The sequence below is a fragment of the Entelurus aequoreus genome, linkage group LG27 (assembly GCF_033978785.1).
Source record: "Entelurus aequoreus isolate RoL-2023_Sb linkage group LG27, RoL_Eaeq_v1.1, whole genome shotgun sequence".
Taxonomy (NCBI): domain Eukaryota; kingdom Metazoa; phylum Chordata; class Actinopteri; order Syngnathiformes; family Syngnathidae; genus Entelurus; species Entelurus aequoreus.
The window spans coordinates 1,443,267-1,468,192 of NC_084757.1; the positions used below are offsets into that span (position 1 = coordinate 1,443,267).

At 35.5% G+C, this 24,926-nt stretch overlaps 1 protein-coding gene across 1 annotated transcript in view; it reads left to right on the forward strand.

Moving 5' to 3' along the window:
* Positions 1-24,926, forward strand: part of LOC133644067 (unconventional myosin-VIIa) — a 92,870-nt gene extending 67,944 nt beyond the window's left edge. Inside the window, 9 exon segments of the mRNA XM_062038390.1 lie at positions 6,870-6,975; positions 13,070-13,183; positions 13,270-13,357; positions 17,202-17,308; positions 20,892-21,077; positions 21,297-21,413; positions 21,553-21,636; positions 23,987-24,106; positions 24,167-24,926. Of these exon segments, the coding sequence (XP_061894374.1) occupies positions 6,870-6,975; positions 13,070-13,183; positions 13,270-13,357; positions 17,202-17,308; positions 20,892-21,077; positions 21,297-21,413; positions 21,553-21,636; positions 23,987-24,106; positions 24,167-24,259 (1,015 nt within the window). The 3' untranslated portion in view covers positions 24,260-24,926.

Consider the following 24,926-nt stretch of genomic DNA (forward strand, 5'->3'; position numbering starts at 1 on the left):
GCTGGCACAAGTGGCAAAAAAGACTGAGAAAAGTTGAGGAACGCCCATCAAAGACTTATTTGGAACATCCCACAGGTGAACAGGATAATTGGGAACAGGTGGGTGCCATGATTGGGTATAAAAGCAGCTTCCATGAAATGCTCAGTCGTTCACAAACGAGGACGGGGGCGAGGGTCACCACTTTGTCAACAAATGCCTGAGCAAATTGTTTAAGGACAACATTTCTCAACCAGCAAGGAATTTAGGGATTTCACCATCTACGCTCCGTAATATCATCAAAAGGTTCAGAGAATCTGGAGAAATCACTGCACATAAGCCATGATATTACACACCTCGGATCCCTTAGGCCAGGGGTCGGCAACCCAAAATGTTGAAAGAGCCATATTGGACCAAAAAAAACAAAAACAAATCTGTCTGGAGCCGCAAAAAATTAAAAGCCATATTACATGTGTCATGAGATATAAATGTAATTAAGAAGACTTAAAGGAAACTAAATTAGCTCAAATATAGCTACAAATTAGGCATAATGATGCAATATGTACATATAGCTAGCCTAAATAGCATGTTAGCATCGATTAGCTTGCAGTCATGCAGTGACCAAATATGTCTGATTAGCACTTCACACAAGTCAATAACATCAACAAAACTCACCTTTGTGCATTCATGTACAACGTTAAAAGTGTGGTGGACAAAATGAGACAGAAAAAGAAGTGGCATAAAACACGTCCTAGAAAGTCGGAGAAAGTTATGCATGTAAACAGACTATACGGTGAGTTCAAGGACCGCCAAAATAAGTAGGACAAAACGGCGCTCGCCAAATACTTGAATCAGTGAAGCATATTTAATATAAACAGTGTGATTTATAACAATTACGGAGGTTTGTGTCATGTTTGTCCTCCTACAGAAACCATACTAAAACAAAAAAATTGATTTTTTTTTTCCCCCTCATCTTTTTCCATTCTTCATACATTTTTGAAAAATCTCCAGAGAGCCACTAGGGCGGCGCTAAAGAGCCGCATGCGGCTCTAGAGCCGCGGGTTGCCGACCCCCGCCTTAGGCGGTACTGCATCAAGAAGCGACATCATTGTGTAAAGGATATCACCACACTTCAGAAAACCACTGTCAATAACTACAGTCGGTCGCTACATCTGTAAGTGCAAGTTAAAACTCTACTATGCAAAGCCAAAGCCATTTATCAACAACACCCAGAAACGCCGCCGGCTTCGCTGGGCCCGAGCTCATCTAAGATGGACTGTTGCAAAGTGGAAAAGTGTTCTGTGGTCTGCCGAGTCCACATTTCAAATTGTTTTTGGAAACTGTGGACCAAAGAGGAAAAGAGCCATCCGGATTGTTCTAGGGTGAAAGTGTAAAAGTCAGCATGTGTGATGGTATGGGGGTGTATTAGTGGCCAAGACATGGGTAACTTACACATCTGTGAAGGCACCATTAATGCTGAAAGGTACATACAGATTTTGGAGCAATATATGTTGCCATCCAAGCAACGTTATCATGGACGCCCCTGCTTATTTCAGCAAGACAATGCCAAGCCACGTGTTACAACAGTCATAGTAAAAGAGTGTGGGTACTAGACTGGCCTGCCTGTAGTCCAGACATTGAAAATGTGAAGGCTAAAATATGAGAAGGGAGACTGTTGAACAACTTAAGCTGTACATCAAGCAAGAATGGGAAATAATTCCACTTCAAAAATGTGTCTCCTCACTTCCCAAACCTTTACTGAGTGTTGTTAAAAGGAAAGGCCATGTAACACAGTGGTAAAAAGGCCTTTTTTGCAATGTGTTGCTGCCATTAAATTCTAAGTTCATGATTATTTGCCAAAAATACCAAAGTTTGTCAGTGTGAACATGAAATATCTTGTCTTTGCAGTCTATTCAATTGAATATAAGTTGAAAAAGATTTGCAAATCGTTGTATTCTCTTTGTTGATATTTGTTTTCTACCTGTCGACTGTCAGTTTAGCATCTTTGTTTTCTACCTGTCGACTGTCAGTTTAGCATCTTTGTTTTCTACCTGTCGACTGTCAGTTTAGCATCTTTGTGTTCTACCTGTCGACTGTCAGTTTAGCATCTTTGTTTTCTACCTGTCGACTGTCAGTTTAGCATCTTTGTTTTCTACCTGTCGACTGTCAGTTTAGCATCTTTGTGTTCTACCTGTCGACTGTCAGTTTAGCATCTTTGTTTTCTACCTGTCGACTGTCAGTTTAGCATCTTTGTGTTCTACCTGTCGACTGTCAGTTTAGCATCTTTGTTTTCTACCTGTCGACTGTCAGTTTAGCATCTTTGTGTTCTACCTGTCGACTGTCAGTTTAGCATCTTTGTTTTCTACCTGTCGACTGTCAGTTTAGCATCTTTGTTTTCTACCTGTCGAAAGTCAGTTTAGCATCTTTGTTTTCTACCTGTCGACTGTCAGTTTAGCATCTTTGTTTTCTACCTGTCGACTTTCAGTTTAGCATCTTTGTGTTCTACCTGTCGACTGTCAGTTTAGCATCTTTGTTTTCTACCTGTCGACTGTCAGTTTAGCATCTTTGTGTTCTACCTGTCGACTGTCAGTTTAGCATCTTTGTTTTCTACCTGTCGACTGTCAGTTTAGCATCTTTGTTTTCTACCTGTCAACTGTCAGTTTAGCATCTTTGTTTTCTACCTGTCGACTGTCAGTTTAGCATCTTTGTGTTCTACCTGTCGACTGTCAGTTTAGCATCTTTGTTTTCTACCTGTCGACTTTCAGTTTAGCATCTTTGTGTTCTACCTGTCGACTGTCAGTTTAGCATCTTTGTTTTCTACCTGTCGACTGTCAGTTTAGCATCTTTGTGTTCTACCTGTCGACTGTCAGTTTAGCATCTTTGTTTTCTACCTGTCGACTGTCAGTTTAGCATCTTTGTTTTCTACCTGTCGACTGTCAGTTTAGCATCTTTGTTTTCTACCTGTCGACTGTCAGTTTAGCATCTTTGTTTTCTACCTGTCGACTGTCAGTTTAGCATCTTTGTGTTCTACCTGTCGACTGTCAGTTTAGCATCTTTGTTTTCTACCTGTCGACTGTCAGTTTAGCATCTTTGTGTTCTACCTGTCGACTGTCAGTTTAGCATCTTTGTTTTCTACCTGTCGACTGTCAGTTTAGCATCTTTGTTTTCTACCTGTCGACTGTCAGTTTAGCATCTTTGTTTTCTACCTGTCGACTGTCAGTTTAGCATCTTTGTGTTCTACCTGTCGACTGTCAGTTTAGCATCTTTGTTTTCTACCTGTCGACTGTCAGTTTAGCATCTTTGTGTTCTACCTGTCGACTGTCAGTTTAGCATCTTTGTTTTCTACCTGTCGACTGTCAGTTTAGCATCTTTGTTTTCTACCTGTCGAAAGTCAGTTTAGCATCTTTGTTTTCTACCTGTCGACTGTCAGTTTAGCCTCTTTGTTTTCTACCTGTCGACTGTCAGTTTAGCATCTTTGTTTTCTACCTGTCGACTGTCAGTTTAGCATCTTTGTTTTCTACCTGTCGACTGTCAGTTTAGCATCTTTGTTTTCTACCCGTCGACTGTCAGTTTAGCATCTTTGTTTTCTACCTGTCGACTGTCAGTTTAGCATCTTTGTTTTCTACCTGTCGACTGTCAGTTTAGCATCTTTGTTTTCTACCTGTCGACTGTCAGTTTAGCATCTTTGTTTTCTACCTGTCAACTGTCAGTTTAGCATCTTTGTTTTCTACCTGTCGACTGTCAGTTTAGCATCTTTGTTTTCTACCTGTCGACTGTCAGTTTAGCATCTTTGTTTTCTACCTGTCGACTGTCAGTTTAGCATCTTTGTGTTCTACCTGTCGACTGTCAGTTTAGCATCTTTGTTTTCTACCTGTCGACTGTCAGTTTAGCATCTTTGTTTTCTACCTGTCGACTGTCAGTTTAGCATCTTTGTTTTCTACCTGTCGACTGTCAGTTTAGCATCTTTGTTTTCTACCTGTCGACTGTCAGTTTAGCATCTTTGTTTTCTACCTGTCGAAAGTCAGTTTAGCATCTTTGTTTTCTACCTGTCGACTGTCAGTTTAGCATCTTTGTTTTCTACCTGTCGACTTTCAGTTTAGCATCTTTGTGTTCTACCTGTCGACTGTCAGTTTAGCATCTTTGTTTTCTACCTGTCGACTGTCAGTTTAGCATCTTTGTGTTCTACCTGTCGACTGTCAGTTTAGCATCTTTGTTTTCTACCTGTCGACTGTCAGTTTAGCATCTTTGTTTTCTACCTGTCAACTGTCAGTTTAGCATCTTTGTTTTCTACCTGTCGACTGTCAGTTTAGCATCTTTGTGTTCTACCTGTCGACTGTCAGTTTAGCATCTTTGTTTTCTACCTGTCGACTTTCAGTTTAGCATCTTTGTGTTCTACCTGTCGACTGTCAGTTTAGCATCTTTGTTTTCTACCTGTCGACTGTCAGTTTAGCATCTTTGTGTTCTACCTGTCGACTGTCAGTTTAGCATCTTTGTTTTCTACCTGTCGACTGTCAGTTTAGCATCTTTGTTTTCTACCTGTCGACTGTCAGTTTAGCATCTTTGTTTTCTACCTGTCGACTGTCAGTTTAGCATCTTTGTTTTCTACCTGTCGACTGTCAGTTTAGCATCTTTGTGTTCTACCTGTCGACTGTCAGTTTAGCATCTTTGTTTTCTACCTGTCGACTGTCAGTTTAGCATCTTTGTGTTCTACCTGTCGACTGTCAGTTTAGCATCTTTGTTTTCTACCTGTCGACTGTCAGTTTAGCATCTTTGTTTTCTACCTGTCGACTGTCAGTTTAGCATCTTTGTTTTCTACCTGTCGACTGTCAGTTTAGCATCTTTGTGTTCTACCTGTCGACTGTCAGTTTAGCATCTTTGTTTTCTACCTGTCGACTGTCAGTTTAGCATCTTTGTGTTCTACCTGTCGACTGTCAGTTTAGCATCTTTGTTTTCTACCTGTCGACTGTCAGTTTAGCATCTTTGTTTTCTACCTGTCGAAAGTCAGTTTAGCATCTTTGTTTTCTACCTGTCGACTGTCAGTTTAGCCTCTTTGTTTTCTACCTGTCGACTGTCAGTTTAGCATCTTTGTTTTCTACCTGTCGACTGTCAGTTTAGCATCTTTGTTTTCTACCTGTCGACTGTCAGTTTAGCATCTTTGTTTTCTACCCGTCGACTGTCAGTTTAGCATCTTTGTTTTCTACCTGTCGACTGTCAGTTTAGCATCTTTGTTTTCTACCTGTCGACTGTCAGTTTAGCATCTTTGTTTTCTACCTGTCGACTGTCAGTTTAGCATCTTTGTTTTCTACCTGTCAACTGTCAGTTTAGCATCTTTGTTTTCTACCTGTCGACTGTCAGTTTAGCATCTTTGTTTTCTACCTGTCGACTGTCAGTTTAGCATCTTTGTTTTCTACCTGTCGACTGTCAGTTTAGCATCTTTGTGTTCTACCTGTCGACTGTCAGTTTAGCATCTTTGTTTTCTACCTGTCGACTGTCAGTTTAGCATCTTTGTTTTCTACCTGTCGACTGTCAGTTTAGCATCTTTGTTTTCTACCTGTCGACTGTCAGTTTAGCATCTTTGTTTTCTACCTGTCAACTGTCAGTTTAGCATCTTTGTGTTCTACCTGTCGACTGTCAGTTTAGCATCTTTGTTTTCTACCTGTCGACTGTCAGTTTAGCATCTTTGTGTTCTACCTGTCGACTCTCAGTTTAGCATCTTTGTTTTCTACCTGTCGACTGTCAGTTTAGCATCTTTGTTTTCTACCTGTCGAAAGTCAGTTTAGCATCTTTGTTTTCTACCTGTCGACTGTCAGTTTAGCCTCTTTGTTTTCTACCTGTCGACTGTCAGTTTAGCATCTTTGTTTTCTACCTGTCGACTGTCAGTTTAGCATCTTTGTTTTCTACCTGTCGACTGTCAGTTTAGCATCTTTGTTTTCTACCCGTCGACTGTCAGTTTAGCATCTTTGTTTTCTACCTGTCGACTGTCAGTTTAGCATCTTTGTTTTCTACCTGTCGACTGTCAGTTTAGCATCTTTGTTTTCTACCTGTCGACTGTCAGTTTAGCCTCTTTGTTTTCTACCTGTCAACTGTCAGTTTAGCATCTTTGTTTTCTACCTGTCGACTGTCAGTTTAGCATCTTTGTTTTCTACCTGTCGACTGTCAGTTTAGCATCTTTGTTTTCTACCCGTCGACTGTCAGTTTAGCATCTTTGTTTTCTACCCGTCGACTGTCAGTTTGGCATCTTTGTTTTCTACCTGTCGACTGTCAGTTTAGCATCTTTGTTTTCTACCTGTCGACTTTCAGTTTAGCCTCTTTGTTTTCTACCTGTCGACTGTCAGTTTAGCATCTTTGTTTTCTACCTGTCGACTGTCAGTTTAGCATCTTTGTGTTCTACCTGTCGACTGTCAGTTTAGCATCTTTGTTTTCTACCTGTCGACTGTCAGTTTAGCATCTTTGTTTTCTACCTGTCGACTGTCAGTTTAGCATCTTTGTGTTCTACCTGTCGACTGTCAGTTTAGGCTGCGCGCCGACTCCTCGTCACCACTTCAAGATGGCGGCCCGATTTCTCGCGTCACAGCAGCCGATGCTTATAACATGCCTATCTGTGTATGTATAAGTAGGCTAATATTTTAATGCTAAAGTGCTAGCTGTAATGTGCATCGAGTACCAAAATATATTACCCTGAGGTGTGTACATGAAAAACATTTTTTAAACGCTAGCATGCTAAGGTTAGCATGCATCAAGTACCAACATATGACTGATACCCACAAAATTAGAGTTTTACCTTTTTTTTAAAAACACAATGGAAAATACTAAATGAATTGAAACATGTTGGTCGTTATGGCAGCCATATTTAATTTGAATGATGATGATGATGACTTCCCACTCTGCGGCAGGATGGAGCCCAGGAAGCTGCCGCCACACCAGGTGGAAGTGGACGCCATCCAGCAGAACAGCACGCAGATCTTCCACAAGATCCACTTCCCCAACGACACTGGAGAGGTAGGACCGCTTAAAGGGGAACTTTTGGTGTTCTAACCGAGCCGTCATGTAGCAACAGTGCTAAACGTCTCATAAAGAAAATAAAAACATAAAACTCACAAGGTTCAATGACGGGATCTTTGTATCTTTCAGCACTTTTTTTTACCTGACGAATTACACCTGTTAGCGTGTATATATATTTAGGTACTTGACGCTTGTTTCAGTTAGAATTTTATCTGTTAGCATGTTATCTTTTTTTAATATTTTTTTAATAAAAAGTATACACCTTGGTGCATGCTAACGTTAGCAGGCTAGCATTTTAAACAGTTTTGTCAGGTAGACACCTCAGAGTGATATATTTAGGTACTTGACGCATGTTACAGTTAGCACTTTAGCACGCTAACATTAGCATGCTTGATATTTTAGCTAATCTAGCAGGTATACACCTCAGCGTCAAACATTTTTTTACTTGACAAATGAAACCTGTTAGCATACTAAGATTAGTATGCTATTTTTTTTGTAGCTAATTTTGTAGATGTACACTGGAGTCGTATTTTAATACTGAATGCATGCTAACGTTAGCAGGCTAGCATTTTAAACCCATTTTTCAGGTAGACACCTCGGAGTGATATATTTAGGTACTTGACGCATGTTACAGTTAGCATTTTAGCATGCTAACATTAGCATGCTAGATATTTTAGCTAATCTAGCAGGTATACACCTCTGAGTCAAACATTTTTTTACTTGACGCATTAAACCTGTTAGCATACTAAGATTAGTATGCTATTTTTTTTTCAGCTAATTTTGTAGATGTACACTGGAGTCGTATTTTAATACTGAATGCATGCTAATGTTAGCAGGCTAGCATTTTAAACCCATTTTTCAGGTAGACACCTCAGAGAGACGCATGTTACAGTTAGCATTTTAGCATGCTAACATTAGCATGCTCGATATTTTAGCTAATCTAGCAGGTATACACCTCTGAGTCAAACATTTTTTTACTTGACAAATTAAACCTGTTAGCATACTAAGATTAGTATGCTATTTTTTTTGTAGCTAATTTTGTAGATGTACACCCCAGTCGTATTTTAATACTGAATGCATGCTAACGTTAGCAGGCTAGCATTTTAAACCCATTTTTCAGGTAGACACCTCAGAGTGATATATTTAGGTACTTGACGCATGTTACAGTTAGCATTTTAGCATGCTAACATTAGCATGCTCGATATTTTAGCTAATCTAGCAGGTATACACCTCTGAGTCAAACATTTTTTTACTTGACGCATTAAACCTGTTAGCATACTAAGATTAGTATGCTATTTTTTTTGTAGCTAATTTTGTAGATGTACACTGGAGTCGTATTTTAATACTGAATGCATGCTAACGTTAGCAGGCTAGCATTTTAAACCCATTTTTCAGGTAGACACCTCAGAGTGATATATTTAGGTACTTGACGCATGTTACAGTTAGCATTTTAGCACGCTAACATTAGCATGCTCGATATTTTAGCTAATCTAGCAGGTATACACCTCAGCGTCAAACATTTTTTTACTTGACGCATTAAACCTGTTAGCATACTAAGATTAGTATGCTATTTTTTTTTTAGCTAATTTTGTAGATGTACACTGGAGTCGTATTTTAATACTGAATGCATGCTAATGTTAGCAGGCTAGCATTTTTTAAACCCATTTTTCAGGTAGACACCTCAGAGTGATATATTTAGATACTTGACGCATGTTACAGTTAGCATTTTAGCACGCTAACATTAGCATGCTCGATATTTTAGCTAATCTAGCAGGTATACACCTCTGAGTCAAACATTTTTTTACTTGACGCATTAAACCTGTTAGCATACTAAGATTAGTATGCTATTTTTTTTTTAGCTAATTTTGTAGATGTACACTGGAGTCGTATTTTAATACTGAATGCATGCTAACGTTAGCAGGCTAGCATTTTAAACCCATTTTTCAGGTAGACACCTCAGAGTGATATATTTAGGTACTTGACTCATGTTACAGTTAGCATTTTAGCACGCTAACATTAGCATGCTAGATATTTTAGCTAATTTAACGGGTATACACCTTAGCATCAAATAGTTTGTTACTTGACGAATTATGTTATCTTTCTTTTTGCTAACCGAGCCATCATGTAGCGGCAGTGCTAAATGTCTCATAAAGAAAATAAGAACATAAAACTCACAAGGTTCACTGACGGGATGGTTGTATCTTTCAGCACTTTTTTGACTTGACGAATTACACCTGTTAGCATGTTATAGTATGCTATCTCATTTTCGCCTATTTTGTAGGTACATGTATGCACCTCAGTCATATTTTAGTACTTGATGCATGCTAACGTTAGCAGGCTAGCATTTTAACTAAAAATTTTCAGGTAGACACCTTCTGTTTAGGTACCTAATGCTTGTTTCAGTTAGCATTTTAGCATGCTAACATTAGCATGCTAGATATTTTAGCTAATTTAACAGGTAGCAATTTTTTACTTGACGAATTACACCTGTTAGCATGTTATAGTATGCTATCTTATTTTAGCTTACTTTGTAGGTACATGTATGCACCTCAGTCATATTTTAGTACTTGATGCATGCTAACGTTAGCAGGCTAGCATTTTAAATAAACATTTTCAGGTAGACACCTATTTAGGTACCTAATGCTTGTTTCAGTTAGCATTTTAGCATGCTAACATTAGCATGCTAGATACTTTAGCTAATTTAAAATGTATACACCACAGCATCAAATATTTTGTTACTTGACGAATTACACCTGTTAGCATGTTTATTTTAGCTTACTTTGTAGGTACATGTATGCGCCTCAGTCATATTTTAGTACTTGATGCATGCTAACGTTAGCAGGCTAGCATTTTAAATAAAATGTTTCAGGTAGACACCTATTTAGGTACCTAATGCTTGTTTCAGTTAGCATTTTAGCATGCTACCATTAGCATGCTAGATACTTTAGCTAATTTAAAATGTATGCACCACAGCATCAAATATTTTGTTACTTGACGAATTACACCTGTTAGCATGTTTATTTTAGCTTACTTTGTAGGTACATGTATGCGCCTCAGTCATATTTTAGTACTTGATGCATGCTAACATTAGCAGGTTTACATTTTAAATCAAATTTTTCAGGTACACACCTTCTATTTAGGTACCTGACGCTTGTTTCAGTTAGCATTTTAGCATGCTAACATTAGCATGCTAGATATTTTAGCTAATTTAACAGGTATACACCTTACCATCAAATATTTTGTTACTTGACGAATTATGTTATCTTTCTTTTTGCTAACCGAGCCATCATGTAGCGGCAGTGCTAAATGTCTCATAAAGAAAATAAGAACATAAAACTCACAAGGTTCACTGACGGGAAGGTTGTATCTTTCAGCACTTTTTTCACTTGACGAATTACACCTGTTAGCATGTTATAGTATGCTATCTTATTTTCGCCTATTTTGTAGGTACATGTATGCACCTCAGTCATATTTTAGTACTTGATGCATGCTAACGTTAGCAGGCTAGCATTTTAAATATACATTTTCAGGTAGACACCTTCTATTTAGGTACCTAACGCTTGTGTCAGTTAGCATATTAGCATGCTAACATTAGCATGCTAGATATTTTAGCTAATTTAACAGGTAACAATTTTTTACTTGACGAATTACACCTGTTAGCACGTTACAGTATGTTATCTTATTTTAGCTTACTTTGTAGGTACATGTATGCACCTCAGTCATATTTTAGTACTTGATGCATGCTAACGTTAGCAGGCTAGCATTTTAAATAAAATGTTTCAGGTAGACACCTATTTAGGTACCTGATGCTTGTTTCAGTTAGCATTTTAGCATGCTAACATTAGCATGCTAGATACTTTAGCTAATTTAAAATGTATACACCACAGCATCAAATATTTTGTTACTTGACGAATTACACCTGTTAGCATGTTTATTTTAGCTTACTTTGTAGGTACATGTATGCGCCTCAGTCATATTTTAGTACTTGATGCATGCTAACATTAGCATGCTAGATATTTTAGCTAATTTAACAGGTATACACCTTACCATCAAATATTTTGTTACTTGACGAATTATGTTATCTTTCTTCTTTCTAACCGAGCCATCATGTAGCAACAGTGCTAAATGTCTCATAAAGAAAATAAGAACATAAAACTCACAAGGTTCACTGACGGGATGGTTGTATCTTTCAGCACTTTTTTTACTTGACGAACTACACCTGTTAGCATGTTATAGTATGCTATCTTATTTTCGCCTATTTTGTAGGTACATGTATGCACCTCAGTCATATTTTAGTACTTGATGCATGCTAACGTTAGCAGGCTAGCATTTTAAATAAACATTTTCAGGTAGACACCTTCTATTTAGGTACCTAATGCTTGTTTCAGTTAGCATTTTAGCATGCTAACATTAGCATGCTAGATATTTTAGCTAATTTAACAGGTAAACATTTTTTACTTATCGAATTACACCTGTTAGCACGTTATAGTATGTTATCTTATTTTTGCTTACTTTGTAGGTACATGTATGCACCTCAGTCATATTTTAGTACTTGATGCATGCTAACGTTAGCAGGCTAGCATTTTAAATAAAATGTTTCAGGTAGACACCTTCTATTTAGGTACCTAACGCTTGTGTCAGTTAGCATTTTAGCATGCTAACATTAGCATGCTAGATATTTTAGCTAATTTAACAGGTAACAATTTTTTACTTGACGAATTACACCTGTTAGCACGTTATAGTATGTTATCTTATTTTAGCTTACTTTGTAGGTGCATGTATGCACCTCAGTCATATTTTAGTACTTGATGCATGCTAACGTTAGCAGGCTAGCATTTTAAATAAACATTTTCAGGTAGACACCTTCTATTTAGGTACCTAATGCTTGTTTCAGTTAGCATTTTAGCATGCTAACATTAACATGCTAGATATTTTAGCTAATTTAACAGGTAGCAATTTTTTACTTGACAAATTACACCTGTTAGCATGTTTTAGTATGCTATCTTATTTTAGCTTACTTTGTAGGTACATGTATGCACCTCAGTCATATTTTAGTACTTGATGCATGCTAACGTTAGCAGGCTAGCATTTTAAATAAAATGTTTCAGGTAGACACCTATTTAGGTACCTAATGCTTGTTTCAGTTAGCATTTTAGCATGCTACCATTAGCATGCTAGATACTTTAGCTAATTTAAAATGTATGCACCACAGCATCAAATATTTTGTTACTTGATGAATTACACCTGTTAGCATGTTTATTTTAGCTTACTTTGTAGGTACATGTATGCGCCTCAGTCATATTTTAGTACTTGATGCATGCTAACATTAGCAGGCTAGCATTTTAAATAAACATTTTCAGGTAGACACCTTCTATTTAGGTACCTAATGCTTGTTTCAGTTAGCATTTTAGCATGCTAACATTAACATGCTAGATATTTTAGCTAATTTAACAGGTAGCAATTTTTTACTTGACGAATTACAGCTGTTAGCATGTTTTAGTATGCTATCTTATTTTAGCTTACTTTGTAGGTACATGTATGCACCTCAGTCATATTTTAGTACTTGATGCATGCTAACGTTAGCAGGCTAGCATTTTAAATAAAATGTTTCAGGTAGACACCTATTTAGGTACCTAATGCTTGTTTCAGTTAGCATTTTAGCATGCTACCATTAGCATGCTAGATACTTTAGCTAATTTAAAATGTATGCACCACAGCATCAAATATTTTGTTACTTGACGAATTACACCTGTTAGCATGTTTATTTTAGCTTACTTTGTAGGTACATGTATGCGCCTCAGTCATATTTTAGTACTTGATGCATGCTAACATTAGCAGGCTTACATTTTAAATCAAATTTTTCAGGTAGACAGCTTCTATTTAGGTACCTGACGCTTGTTTCAGTTAGCATTTTAGCATGCTAACATTAGCATGCTAGATATTTTAGCTAATTTAACATGTATACACTGCAGCATCAAATCTTTTGTTACTTGGCGAATTACACCTGTTAGCAGTTGTGCAGTTTCCCTTTTAAAGCTAGCCGCCGCTAAGCTAGCTAAGAATTTTTTTGCGCAAACTGTCCTGTCTGCAGATTTTTGAGGTGGCGACCAGCACTAAGATCAAAGATCTGATCAGGAACATCTCCAACAAGCTGCAACTGGCTTCAGCGGAAGGCTTCAGCATTTTCATCAAAACACGAAACAAGGTGCGTCGCACACTCTGTGGGGAATATGAAGACCCCGAAAGGGACAAGCGGTAGGAAATGGATGGATGATTGTCTTTTTCTTCCAGGTGCTCAGTCTGAACGACAGCGACTACTTCTTTGACAGTCTGAGGCAAATCACAGACTGGTCCAAGAATGCCAAACACAATAAAGATGGTAATGTGTACATGCTAACATTAGCATGCTAGATATTTTAGCTAATCTAGCAGGTACACAGTACAGTTACTTGACAAATTATACCTGTTAGCATGCTAACGTTAATATGCAATCTTTATCTTTTTAGCTTATTTTGCATGCTAACGTTAGTATGCTATCTTTTAAAAAATGTTTTACCTAATTTCACAAGTATACATGTTGATGCATGCTAATGTTAGCAGGCTAGCATTTTAAACACATTTTTCAGATACACACCTCAGAGTAATATATTTGGGTACTTGACGCATGTTACATTTAGCATTTTTCGCATGCTAGCATGCTTGATATTTTAGTTAATTTAGCAGGTATACACCTCAGTGTCAAATGTTTTGTTTCTTGACAAATTATACCCGTTAGCATGCTAACGTTAATATGCAATAATTTTTTTAATCTTATTTTGCTAATTTTGCATGCTAACGTTAGTATGCTATCTTTTTTTTTATTTTATTTTTTTACCTAATTTTATAAGTATACATCTTGATGCATGCTAATGTTAGCAGGCTAGCATTTAAATTATTTTTTTTTAAGGTAGACACCTCAGAGTGATATATTTAGGTACTTGACGCATATTAAAAATTTGCATTTTAGCATGCTAACATTAGCATGCTAGATTTTTTAAGCTAATTTAGCAGGTACTTGATGCATGCTAACGTTAGCAGGCTAGCATTTTAAGCAAATTTTTCAGGTAGAAACCTCAGAGTGATATATTTAGGTACTTGACGGATGTTCCAGTTAGAATTTTAGCTGATAGCATGCTAGATATTTTAGCTAATTTAATAGGAATACACTTCAGCACTCAGCGCCAAACATGTTGTTACTTGACAAATTATACCTGTTAGCATGCTAATGTTAATATGCAATCTTTATTTTTTTTAGCTTATTTTGCATGCTAACGTTAGTATGCTATCTTTTAAAAAAAAAATGTTTTACCTAATTTTATGAGTATACATCTTGATGCATGCTAATGTTATCAGGCTAGCATTTTAAACATTTTTTTTCAGGTAGACACCTCAGAGTGATATATTTAGGTACTTGACGCATATTAAAAATTATCATTTTAGCATGCTAACATTAACATGCTAGATTTTTTTTAGCTAATCTAGCAGGTATACCTCACCTCAGCGCTAAAACATTTTTTTACTCTACAAATTATTCCATGTTAGCATACTAACGTTAGTATGCTATCTTTTTTTTTAGCTAATTTTGTAGATATACACTTCAGTCATATTTTAATACTGACTGCATGCTAATGTTAGCAGGCTAGCATTTTAAACACATTTTTCAAGTAGACACCTCAGAGTGATGTATTTAGGTACTTGACGCATGTTAGTTAGCATTTTAGCATGCTATTTTAGCTAATTTAGCAGGTATACACCTCAGCGCTAAAACATTTTTTTACTCGACGAATTATTCCATGTTAGCATACTATCTTTTTTTTTTTTAGCTAATTTTGTAGATATACACCTCAGTCATTTTTTAATACTGACTGCATGCTAACGTTAGCAGGCTAGCATTTTAAACACATTTTTCAAGTAGACACCTCAGAGTGATGTATTTAGGTACTTGACGCATGTTACAGTTAGCATTTTAGCATGCTATTTTAGCTAATTTAGCAGGTATACACCTCAGTGTCAAACATTTTTTTACTTGACGAATTATACCTGTTAGCATACTAACGTTAGTATGCTATCTTTTTTTTAGCTAATTTTGTAGATATTCACCTTCGTCGTATTTTAATACTGACTGCATGCTAATGTTAGCCGGCTAGCATTTTAAACACATTTTTCAGGTAGAAACCTCAGAGTGATGTATTTAGGTACTTGACGCATGTTACAGTTAGCATTTTAGCATGCTATTTTAGCTAATGTAGCAGGTATACACATCAGCATCAAACATTTTTTTACTTGACGAATTACACCTGTTAGCATGTTATAGCATGCTATCTTATTTTAGCCTATTTTGTAGGTACATGTATGCACCTCAGTCATATTTGAGTATTTTATGCATGCTAACGTTAGCAGGCTGGCATTTTAAACACATTGTTTAGGTAGTCAACTCAGAGTAATATATTTAGGTACATGACACATGTTAGAATTAGCATTTTAGCTGTTAGCATGCTAGATATTATAGCTAATTTAACAGGTATACACTTCAGCATCAACTATTTTGTGGCTTGACGAATTATACCTGTCAACATGCTAACGTTAGTATGCTATCTTTTTATTTATTTTATTTTTTTTATAGATAATTTTGCATTTTAAACACATTTTCCAGGTACACACCTCAGAGTATTATATCTGGGTACTCGACACATGTCACATGTAGCATTTTCGCGATATTTTAGTTAATTTAGCAGGTATACACCTCTGTGTCAAATATTGTTTTTACTTGACAAATTATACCTGTTAGCATGCTATGGTATGCTATCTTTTTTACATATACCTCAGTCATATTTTAGTACTTGATGCATGCTAACGTTAGCAGGCTAGCATTTTAATCCAACTTTTTTTATTAGCATTTTCAAATACAGAAAAAAGTGCAAGTCGAAACAGTACTGCAGGCTAGCATTTTAAACACATTTTTCAGGTAGACACCTCTGAGTGATATATTTAAGTACTTGACACATTTTACAGTAAAAATTTTCGCAGGATAGCATGCTCGATATTAGTTAATTTCGCAGGTATACACCTAAGCGTCGAATATTTTTTACTTGACAAATTATACCGTATTATATCTTTTTTATATATACCTCAGTCATATTTTAGTACTTAGCAGGCTAGCATTTTAAGCTAACTAATTATTTCGGCACTTGACGCATGTTACAGTTAGCATTTTAGCACGCTAACATTAGCATGCTCGATATTTTAGCTAATCTAGCAGGTATACACCTCAGCGTCAAACATTTTTTTACTTGACAAATTAAACCTGTTAGCATACTAAGATTAGTATGCTATTTTTTTTTTAGCTAATTTTGTAGATGTACACCCCAGTCGTATTTTAATACTGAATGCATGCTAACGTTAGCAGGCTAGCATTTTAAACCCATTTTTCAGGTAGACACCTCAGAGTGATATATTTAGGTACTTGACGCATGTTACAGTTAGCATTTTAGCACGCTAACATTAGCATGCTCGATATTTTAGCTAATCTAGCAGGTATACACCTCTGAGTCAAACATTTTTTTACTTGACAAATTAAACCTGTTAGCATACTAAGATTAGTATGCTATTTTTTTTTTTAGCTAATTTTGTAGATGTACACTGGAGTCGTATTTTAATACTGAATGCATGCTAACGTTAGCAGGCTAGCATTTTAAACCCATTTTTCAGGTAGACACCTCAGAGTGATATATTTAGGTACTTGACGCATGTTACAGTTAGCCTTTTAGCATGCTAACATTAGCATGCTAGATATTTTAGCTAATTTAACAGGTATACACCTTAGCATCAAATATTTTGTTACTTGACGAATTATGTTATCTTTCTTTTTTCTAACCGAGCCATCATGTAGCGACAGTGCTAAATGTCTCATAAAGAAAATAAGAACATAAAACTCACAAGGTTCAGTGACGGGATGGGTGTATCTTTCAGCACTTTTTTTTTACCTCAGTCATATTTTAGTACTTAGCAGGCTAGCATTTTCAACTAACTAATTTTTTCGGCACTTGACGCATGTTACAGTTACTATTTTAGCACGCTAACGTTACCATGCTAGATATTTGAGCTATTCAGCAGGTAAATTGCAGTGGTTTGAAGGTACCCAAAATGTCCCTCAGTGGACAAAGTTGACACGAGTTTGTGTGCAGCCGGGCAAGTCAACGTGTCCTACCTGGTCTTCTTCATGAAGAAGTTGTGGTTTAACGTCATCCCTGGCCGGGATGTGGAGGCTGACCTCATCTTTCACTTCCCTCAGGTGTGTTTCAGATCACACACACATTTTTTGTATGTGTTACCTTCTTGAGACCTGAGAAAAATGCCTCCCTCTTTAGGACCAGCCTTTCTAGATATATAAAGATGTGTATTTACAACATTAATAATATATACATACTATGCAAATATAAAAAAACTTGTTGTGAAAAATGAGTTGGAATTTCACGAGAAAAAAGTCACAATTTCTCAAGAAAAACTTAACATTTTGGCAGTATCATAATAAAAGTCGTCATTTTACTCAACGCTAGTCAAAATGTTACAAGAAAATGAGCATTATTATGATAAAAGTTGGAATTTTACTCAATAACAGTCGCAATTTTACAAGAAAAGCTTGACATTTTGGCAATTTTATGAAAAGAGTCGTCATTTTACTCGACAAAAGCCACAATTTTATAAGAAAACTTAAAAAATGTTGGCAATATTGTAATATTAATCGGAATTTTACTTGGCAAAGTACTCAAAAAATGTCAGCATTTTACAAGAACAACAATTTGTGATAAAAGTCAGAATTTTATATGACAAATCTCACCGTTTTGCATTAAAAAGTAATAATTTTACATAAAAGAGTAATCATTTTACGAGAAAATATTGCAAAATTACAGAAACAGAAAGAACATGAGAAATTGTTCCCAATTTATTTTTATTTGTTTTTGTTTGTAATTGTTTTTTATCTATTTATTTATTTTGTTTATAATTGGTTTTTAATCTTCATTATTTACGTCAAGTTATTACAGTGTGTCTCCATATATATATATATATATATTTTTTTTAAAATTAATTTTGGCCGAAGGGGGCGCATTTCAATTTCTTACACACACTTGTTATTTCATATGTTGACCAGAGGGGGAGCCCTTTTAAAAGCGACACACAGTCAATTAGAAAAATCCCTCCTTTTTGGGAGCACCCTCATTTTGATAGATGTCACCACAAATGAGACATTGTCTATTAGATGCAATGTTATTGATTTATGTCATCACTTGTTCACACCTCCTCATATGGAAGATACTTTTCCTTCTTCATGTCTCAAGAAGGCTAGAACAAACACACACACACACACACACACACACACACACACACACATTATTGTATTTCTTACCTTCTTGAGACCTGAGAAGAATGCCTCCCTCTTTAGGACCAGCCTTTCTAGATATATAAAGATGTGTATTTACAACATTAATAATATATACATACTATGCAAATATAAAAAAGCTTGTTGTGAAAAATGAGTTGGAATTTCACGAGAAAAAGGTCACAATTTCTCAAGAAAAACTTAACATTTTGGCAGTATCATAATAAAAGTCGTCATTTTACTCAACGCTAGTCAAAATGTTACAAGAAAATGAGCATTATTATGATAAAAGTTGGAATTTTACTCAATAACAGTCGCAATTTTACAAGAAAAGCTTAACATTTTGGCAATTTTATGAAAAGAGTCGTCATTTTACTCGACAAAAGCCACAATTTTATAAGAAAACTTAAAAAATGTTGGCAATATTGTAATATTAATCGGAATTTTTCTTGGCAAAGTACTCAAAAAATGTCAGTATTTTACAAGAACAACAATTTGTGATAAAAGTCAGAATTTTATATGACAAATCTCACCGTTTTGCATTAAAAAGTAATAATGCGACATAAAAGAGTAATAATTTTACGAGAAAATATTGCAAAATTACAGAAACAGAAAGAACATGAGAAATTGTTCCCAATTTATTTTTATTTGTTTTTGTTTGTAATTGTTTTTTATCTATTTATTTATTTTGTTTATAATTGGTTTTTAATCTTCATTATTTACGTCAAGTTATTACAGTATGTCTCCATATATATATTTATTTTATTTTTTTAAAATTAATTTTGGCCGAAGGGGGCGCATTTCAATTTCTTACACACACTTGTTATTTCATATGTTGACCAGAGGGGGAGCACTTTTAAAAGCGACACACAGTCAATGATAAAAATCCCTCCTTTTTGGGAGCACCCTCATTTTGATAGATGTCACCACAAATGAGACATTGTCTATTAGATACAATGTTATTGATTGATGTCATCACTTGTTCACACCTCCTCATATGGAAGATACTTTTCCTTCTTCATGTCTCAAGAAGGCTAGAACAAACACACACACACACACACACACATATTATTGTATTTCTTAACTTCTTGAGACCAGAGAAAAATGCCTCCCTCTTTAGGACCAGCCTTTCTAGATATATAAAGATGTGTATTTACAACATTAATAATATATACATACTATGTAAACATAAAAAAGCTTGGTGTGAAAAATGAGTTGGAATTTCACGAGAAAAAGGTCACAATTTCACAAGTAAAACTTGTGAGAATTTTGGCAATATTATAATAAAAGTCGTCATTTTACTCAACGCAAGTCAAAATTTTACAAGAGAAACTGAACATTTGTGCAATATTATGATAAAAGTTGGAATTTTTCTCTATAACAGTCGCAATTTGACAAGAAAAGCTTAACATTTTGACAATTTTATGAAAAGAGTCACAATTTTACTTGACAAAAGTCACAATTTTATAAGAAAACTTTTAAAATGTTGGCAATATTGTAATAATAATCACAATTTTACTTGGCAAAATAATGACAAAAGTCATCCTTTTACTCAAAAAATGTCACTATTTTACAAGAACAACAAACAAATTTGCAGTATTGTGACAAAAGTCAGATCTGTATATGACAAATGTCACCATTTTGTATTAAGAACTGATAATGTTACATAACAGAGTAATAATTTTACGAGAAAATATTGCAAAATTACAGAAAGAATATGAGAAATTGTTCCCAATTATTTTTAATTTTTTTTTTTAATTGGTTTTTATTTTTATTTCTTTTGTTTATAATTGGTTTTTAATCATTACTTACTTCAAGTTATTACAGTATGTCTCTATATACTTTTTTTTTTTTTTTTTTTTTAAATAAATTTTGACCTAAAGGGTCACATTTCAATTTCTTACACACACTTGTTATTTCATATGTTGGCCAGAGGGGGAGCACTTCAAATTTTTACACAAACTTGTTATTTCATATGTTGACCAGAGGGGGAACACTTAACATTTTTTTACACACACTTGTTATTTCATATGTTGACCAGAGGGGGAGCACTTCAAATGTTTACACACACTCGTTATTTCATATGTTGACCAGAGGGGGAGCACTTCAATTGTTTACACACACTCGTTATTTCATATGTTGACCAGAGGGGGAGCACTTCAATTGTTTACACGCACTCGTTATTTCATATGTTGACCAGAGGGGGAGCACTTCAAATGTTTACACGCACTTGTTATTTCATATGTTGACCAGAGGGGCAGCACTTTTAAAAGCGACACACAGTCAATGTGAAAAATCCCTCCTTTTTGGGAGCACCCTCATTTTGATAGATGTCACCACAAATGAGACATTGTCTATTAGATGCAATGTTATTGATTGATGTCATCACTTGTTCACTTTTCCTTGTTGATGTCTCAAGAAGGGTGGAAATACAAGAACACACACACACACACACACACACACGTCATCGACATGATGTTTTGGTGGTGTCTTCCAGGAAGTGCCCAAGTACCTGAGGGGCTACCACGTGGTCACCAAGGAGGACTTGGTCAACATTGCGTCGCTGCTCTTCCGCATCAAAGTTGGAAACGACAAGAGTCAATTTGTGTCGATTCCCAAGTTGCTGAAGGAGCTGGTTCCTGCTGACCAGCTGAAGGCCATGTCCGAGAACGAGTGGAAGAAGGTGCGTGATCTCTCCATCAGTATCATTGTCGCCATTTTGTGTTTTCGTGTTACCCAGCCCTAATATTCACCTTTAAATCACTTTTACTTTTACCCATCGGCTACAAGTATCAGTTGACTCCAAATAATCAGTATCGGCCCTGAAAAAAAACCGTATGGGTGTATCTCCTGGTGGTCATCATCTCCTACTTGACCCATGGATGTTGTGTGTGACCTCCAGAGCGTGGTGGCGTCTTACAACAAGCAGGCAGGGATCAGCGTGGAGGAGGCCAAGGTGGCGTTCCTCAAGGTGGTGTGTCGCTGGCAGACCTTTGGCTGTGCCTTCTTCGAGGTGAAGGTGAGTGTACGCCGCCGTCTGCTACCTGGTGACCGCCGTGACCTACGCCTTCTCTGACCGCCATGACCTACGCCTTCTCTGACCGCCATGACCTACGCCCTTTCTGACCGCCATGACCTACGCCTTCTCTGGGTTTCAGCAAACGTCCGAGCAGAACTTCCCAGACATTGTGCGGATCGCCATCAGCAAGCAAGGACTGACAATCATCCATCCTAAAACTAAGGTTGGTTAAAATCATCTCCATTTTACCTTTTGGTAAAATGGAGATGGTATTTTATTTTACATTGAATTTTTCTGTGCTGAATTTCTTTTACACTGAATATTTCTGCACTGATATTTCTACACTGATTTTTTTACCAATTAACTTTTTTTTTACCTTGAATTTGTGTGCACTGAATTTTTCTTTACACTGATTTTTTAAACACTGGTATTTTATTTTACACTGAAATGTTCTGTGCGGAATTTCTTTTACACTGAATATTTCTGCACTGATATTTCTACACTGATTTTTTGTACACTTGACATTTTTTTACGCTGAATTTTTCTGTACACTGAATTTTTTTGTGCTGAATTATTTTAACACTGAATTCAATATTGATAAATTCAGTGACTATTTTGCACTGAATTTTTATACATAATTTTTTTTATACGCGGACATTTTTTCATGCTGAATATTTCTGCACTGAATTTTTCTTTACACCAAATTTTTTTAACACTGAATATTTCTGCACTGACTTTTACACTGAATTTTTATACACTATTTTTTTTTTTTACACTGAATTTTTCTTTACACTGCATTTTTTTGCACTGAATTTTTTACACTGAATTTTTATACGCTGACATTTTTTCATGCTGAATTTTTCTGCACTGAATTTTTCTTTACACTGAATTTTTTTTAACACTGAATATTTCTGCACTGGCTATTTTACACTGAATTTGTATACATTATATATTTTTTTACACTGAATTTTTCTTTACACTGCATTTTTTTTGCACTGAATTTTTATACATAATTTTTTTTTACACAATTAATTTTTATACACTATTTTTTTTTTTACACAGAATTTTTCTTTACACTGATTTTTTAAACACTGGTATTTTATTTTACACTGAAATGTTCTGTGCTGAATTTCTTTTACACTGAATATTTCTGCACTGATATTTCTACACTGATTTTTTATACACTGAAATTTTTTTTACGCTGAATTTTTCTGTACACTGAATTTTTTTGTGCTGAATTATTTTAACACTGAATTCAATATTAATAAATTCAGTGACTATTTTGCACTGAATTTTTATACGCTGACATTTTTTCATGCTGAATATTTCTGCACTGAATTTTTCTTTACACCAAATTTTTTTAACACTGAATATTTCTGCACCGACTATTTTACACTGAATTTTTATACTTTTTTTTTTTTTTACATTGAATTTTTCTTTACACTGCATTTTTTTGCACTGAATTTTTTACACTGAATTTTTATACGCTGACATTTTTTCATGCTGAATTTTTCTGCACTGAATTTTTCTTTACACTGAATGTTTTTTAACACTGAATATTTCTGCACTGGCTATTTTACACTGAATTTTTATACTTTTTTTTTTTTTTACACTGAATTTTTCTTTACACTGCATTTTTTTGCACTGAATTTTTATACATATTTTTTTTACACTGAATTTTTACACACTATTTTTTTTTTTACACTGAATTTTTTTTACACTGCATTTTTTTGCACTGAATTTTTTTTAACACTGACTATTTTACACTGAATTTTAAAACACTGATATTTTTACACTGCATTTTTATACACTGACATTTTTTTATGCTGAATTTTTCCGCACTGAAATTTTCTTTACACTGAATTTTTTTAACACTGACTATTTTACACAGAATGTTTATACATAATTTTTTTTACACTGAATTTTTATACGCTGACATTTTTACATGCGGAAATTTTCTGCACTGAATTTTTTCAACACTGAATATTTCTGCACTGACTATTTTACACTGAATTTTTATACACTGTTTTTTTTTACACTTAATTTTTGTACGCTGACATTTTTTTATCATTAATTTTTCTTTACACCAAATTTTCTTAACACTGAATATTTCTGCACTGACTATTTTACACAGAATTTTTATACACTATTTTTTTTTTTTTACACTGAATTTGTCTTTACACTGCATTTTTTTGCACTTAATTTTTTTATACACTGACATTTTTTTTATGCTGAATTTTTCCGCACTGAATTTTTCTTTACACTGATTTTTTTTTTTACACTGAATTTTTAACAAACAATTTTGTAACATATAATTTTTATCACGAATCTTAGGTCAAAGATACAGATCAAATGTTGCATAACTTTTAATTCAGCTCACAAAATTCAGTGACATACATTCAGGGTAAAAAAAAAAGACACAAATTAACCTTGTGATTTTGAGGTAAACACTAAGTAAAGTGAGTTTGAGACCCCTGCCCCAGACAGTTTAGTCTTTTTATTCAAAGAAACCGACTAAAAAGTCCTAAAATGAGCATGCAGGACTCCTTCACTTGTGTTGCGTCGCCCGACAGGAAGTGCTGGCCAATCACCCGTTCACCCGCATCGCCAACTGGTGCAGCGGCAGCACCTACTTCCACATGACCATCGGCAGCCTGGTGAAGGGCAGCAAGTTCCTGTGCGAAACCTCGCTGGTGAGTTGTTGTGGGCGGGCGGCGTCATTGGCACGTGTCACCTGACACCTGGCTTTGCAGGGCTACAAGATGGACGACCTCATCACCTCCTACGTCAACATGTACCTGCAAGACCGGAGGCCGGCACACAGCAGGAACCAGCGCTTCGACTGATGCCAGGTGCTTGTGGACCACCAGTTAGTGGCACGTTCTACTTAAAGACTATTTCTGCACTGACTCTCTGTTCCAAAACACGGCTCGCATGCATTTGTTTATGCTCGATCCCCTCAGCTGTCAAGGCAGAAAGGAAATGTCAACACACGCATGGAAAAACAATGTAAACACGATTGTAAACTTAACAATAAGCTCTCAGAATGAAGGTGCAAAAATATGTAAGAAATGCTTCATAAAGTGTAAGAAAATAGTGTGAAAATGTAAACATAGAGAAACCTGAGAACTATTTTCTGCAGGTTTAGTGCTAGGATCTAACGACTGTGTCACATGAATTTGCCCTGTTAGTCTTATTTAACTATGGGAAGGAATTTTTGCTATGATGTAATTGTTTAATTATTATTATTATACTGGTTGATATAGATAATTATTGACATTTTTTTAATGAACTATGGAAAATAAGGAGCTCTGCAAAAATATATTTTATTTGAAATGTAACCTTCCTCTGATTATAATCCCTCAGCTGTCAAATGTAAACACAATTGTAAACTTAACGATAAGCTCTCAAAATGAAGGTGCTGAAATATGTTAGAAATACTTAATAAAGTGCACGAAAATAGCGCAAAGTGTGAAAATGTAAACATACCTGAGTGGAACTATTTTCTGCAGG